This window comes from Magallana gigas, chromosome 3, assembly GCF_963853765.1.
Source record: "Magallana gigas chromosome 3, xbMagGiga1.1, whole genome shotgun sequence".
In the NCBI taxonomy this organism is placed as follows: Eukaryota; Metazoa; Mollusca; class Bivalvia; order Ostreida; family Ostreidae; genus Magallana; species Magallana gigas.
Window position 1 is genome coordinate 60,918,493 of NC_088855.1, and position 4,373 is coordinate 60,922,865.

The 4,373-nt window shown below is 36.3% G+C and overlaps 1 protein-coding gene across 1 annotated transcript; it reads left to right on the forward strand.

Annotated features, from left to right (window-relative positions):
• Positions 1 to 1,124: 1,124 nt before the first annotated feature.
• LOC136274201 (zinc finger CCHC domain-containing protein 12-like) lies at positions 1,125 to 3,692 on the forward strand. The gene is made up of 2 exons (XM_066080699.1): positions 1,125 to 1,594; positions 1,881 to 3,692. The coding sequence occupies exon 2, from the start codon at positions 2,111 to 2,113 to the stop codon at positions 3,110 to 3,112; it is 1,002 nt and encodes a 333-aa protein (XP_065936771.1). The 5' UTR covers positions 1,125 to 1,594; positions 1,881 to 2,110; the 3' UTR covers positions 3,113 to 3,692.
• Positions 3,693 to 4,373: the final 681 nt, after the last annotated feature.

Here is a 4,373-nt window from a genome sequence, read left to right on the forward strand (position 1 = left end):
CTGGTAGTAATTGATAGACTATTGAATTGATCTAAAGTTTACAATTAAATTTCAATTGTAGCAAGATATTCATCAAATGTAGTGAATGGTATGAATGAAACTTTCTGATATGCTTAATTAAGATAATTACGTTAAGAACTTTGGCTCATTAAGCTTAAGGTCTAACATTGTTTTACTCTGAGTTAAACCCGTGTATACACTGGGTTCAACTAGGGTATACCCTGGGTTTACCCTGGGTATACCCCGGGTATACCCTGGGTTTACTCCGGGTATACCCTTGGTGTACCCCGGGTTAAACCCGGGTATACCCTGGGTTAAACCCGGGTATATCCTGGGTTTAACCCGGGTATACCCTGAGTTTACCCCGGGTTTACCCCGGGTATACCCTGGGTTAAACCCGGGTATACCCTGGGTTAAACCCAGTGTATACCCTGGGTTTTACCAGGGTGTACCCTGGATTAAACCATGGTAAAGTCATATTTGGGTTTAACCCGGAATATACCCTAGACTATACTTGGGTTTAACCCACGGTTGATCTTTGAGAATAGAGTTTAATATATATTTTTGTTAAAACATGAATTAATTCAGATATAATGCCGGGTAATTATTTCTTATCATCATCTAAGTTGAAAATTAGATATTATAAAAAAAAAAGCTTTTCTCATTACTAGTGTCTAAACACGTCATATTTTTTAAAAATTTTAGATGGATATGGAAGATACGGAACAAACTTTTTCTGAAACGGTGTTGGAGAATTTAAACCTAGCCAAGGCGTACAATTCTGTATCTGAAACACCACAACTTTTTTTAAGAAGGAATGATCGGATTTTTGGAAGATGCCTGACAGTCGATGAAGTAGAAAGAGAAGTATGGTTGAGATATTCCTTTGACATTGATGGATGCGTTGTGGAGTTTAAATCTTTGGCCGCAATAAGAATGCCCGTGAGACATATCACACTGTTTCCAAATGATAATGCAAGTCTACGGAACGTTAGAGGCTTTTTGAAAAAGCATGTCAGATTAATAGAATACAGTAAAAGCGAACTTATGACCTTCTCAAACAGCTTAGGGTTCCAGTTAATTTATGAAAGAGGGTGGGAATGTTGTGTAACAGATGTGTTTAAAAAATATTTATTTTTTGTATCATTTTCAATGTAGAAAGTATTAGATTAAGATAAAAAGTCACAGCCGTGACGGGGTGTCGAACCGCGTACCTATCGTGTGTTAATCGGGTGACTTACCCACTAGTCTATGTGTCGCACTGCTTATATACGTTTTTTAAAGATAGTCCTTTAGTCAATGGATGTTTTCATATAAATATTATTTCGATATTTTTCACGCTAAACAAATTAAGATAGTTGTTTTATTGGATAAACCTCCGATTACTTATATTTTTCTTTAATATATATAAATCATTTTTAGATTTTTTGGTAATATAAGATTTTCTTTGTTCTAAAACTTCCGGTCGCTAACTTACAGCCATTTGAAAATTGCTCTCGACCGGGACACATCATTTGAATGTGTGTGTAGCCGACATACATAGTATAACTACCTATAAGGAGTTACTATACGCTCTGTCCCACCCTTACTTAGGGTATGTATATATTATCATTTGTACTAGCATATTATAATTGATAACTACTGTAAACTATGTCCATATTTATTTGATAATTTCAGTAGTATGGTACATAATACTTACATGAATAAGTAGAGAGAAAGAATTATATTTAAATGTTTGCATCTATTTAATTCTTGTTTAATACGAATATATTTTAACAGATAATTTTATACTTACCTAAATTTACATGCTTATAAATGAAATGTTATATTACGACATGTATAATTACAGTTGAGTAATTATTTATATCATGTATTTGTAGGAACGACACATATATATATATAACATACTGGAATAAAGCGGAATCTCAAAAGTCTGGTTGTTTACAATGGTGTCAGAAGTGGGATCGCCAGATGCCTGATGATTTCCCCAATGGTGTCGTGGACAACAGAGCTGACAGATTTTTCAGTTGAATGATTGTACATATTTATTAACTTTTGAACTTTTCTAAATATATTTTGTTTAATAAAGAAATAAACATACGCCATAAAAATGGAAGAAAAGCTGAAAGAAGAAATAGAACAATTGCGGATAAAACTTCTTCATGTTGAAGCGAGGCAAGCGGCTACATCCAAATCAACACCGCCTGTCTACATAAAATCCGAACGAAAACTCCCCAAGTTAGCTGGAAGACCCGTCAAAGACTCTGATCCAGATGTCGAAGATTGGGTAACAGACATGAGAGATCATATTGTAAATATTCCAACAAATGATGAGAAAATTGAGTTTGTATTGGACCACCTCACTGGAAATGCTAAAACGGAAATCCGAATGCGTCCATCCGATATGAAAAAAACAGCGGATGACATATTGAAAATTGTTGAAGAAACATTTAAAATTCAAGACAATTTGGCCCAACTCAGACACAAATTTTATGAGAGAGAGCAAACAGAGAATGAAAGTTTAGAAACATATTCCCTATCCTTAATGAAACTTATGCACAGTATTAACAAGAAAGAAGGGGGTGACAGTTCAAACAATGAGAAAATTCTGACTGAAAAGTTTATTGATGGTGTAAGAGATTATCAACTCAAGAGGGAACTACGAAGGTTTTCCATGGAAAATCCATCAATGCCCTTTATAGAATTTCGCGGACGTGTGCTATTATGGGTTGATGACCGACAGCCAAATTCGTCGAAAAGCGCTGCTTCAATCAATAAAGTTTCAATTGAAGAAACAACGCCAGAAACTCAAAGCAATGATATTCTGGAGGTGATTAAGAAACAACAAGAGCTTCTTGAAAAACAGCAGAAACAAATTGATTTCCTCACACAAATGGTACCCCGGCAACAGTTTCATTACAGAGGACGCGGCATTCATTCCGATAGAGGTAGAAGCAGAGGACGAGGATATAGACGTAGTTTAGGCAGATCCAATACCATCACATGTTATCACTGTCACGAAGAGGGTCACAAGAAACCTGATTGTCCAAAACTTTCAGCAACGGCAAGGAAGATTTCTCTGGACGACCCAAAAGCCCAACCCTCTCAGTGACGAGTCGAACTGGTGAGGGACACCAAGAAGACTCCAAACAATCGCTAAACAATCTTAAAGAAAAATGTCCTTCAACAAATGTCAAGATAAATGGAAATAACTTTTTGTGTCTATTAGACACAGGATCTGAAGTGTCTACTATAACATCAAAATTTTACAATACTTACCTGTCCGACTTAAAACTTAGTGACACCCGTCCTTTTCTGAAACTTGTAGCTGCCAATAATTTGCAAATACCTTACCTTGGTTTTGTAGAAGTAGACGTTGATCTGGGTGGGTGTGTTTTACATGATGTTGGTTTTCTTGTTTCTAAAGTCAATGATGAAGAAACAACAGACGGAATCCTTGGTTGTAACATTTTAAAGCAAGTTCATAATCTCATTAAAGATGGTACATTCAAATTTGAAAATGAATCAGAAAAAGACTCTTGGAAAATAACGACCACTGCTCTCGACCTATCTACGGGCGATGACAAAATAAGTTTTGTGAAAGTTGCAGGACGATCTGATATCTGTATACCAGCTAAATCTATGAAAGTTGTCATCGGATCGACAAAACAGAATAAGAAGAATAAACCATATACGGCAGCAGTCCAAGCCATATCAGGAACGTTTGGATCACTTCCAAGAAACATAATGGTTATTGATACCTTAGGAACGATAGACAGTGACAAAATACCAGTAAGAGTGCTAAATATTGGAGATGAAGACACGTGGTTGAAACCCAAGAGCAGAATTGGGACGCTTCACAAAGTAGATGTCATTCGATCTACCAACGACGAATATGACATTGATATACATGAAACAGAAGTTGTAATACGTAAGATAAGTACAAAAACATCAGACGATATCCCAATCTCAGACGATTACAACGATCACTTGAAAGTAAAGATGGGAGACGTAATCCTCACTGAAGATCAAAAAGGAAAATTCGATAGTCTTTTACGAAAGCATCGCGAAACCTTTAGCAAAGATGACAATGATCTTGGTTACACCGAAGCAGTGAAACATGCCATCAAACTCAAAGATGATGTACCAATCAGACTTCCACACCGTCGAATACCTCCACATCAAATCGATGAAGTTAAACAACATATCAAGAAACTTTTAGACAGTGGAGTAATACGGAAAAGCAGTAGTCCCTTTGCGTCAGCTGTAGTAATAGTACGAAAGAAAGATAAAAGCCTTCGTCTTTGCGTGGACTACAGAGAACTGAATAAAAAGACCATTAAAGACGCTTATCCTCTCCCAAGGATCGACGA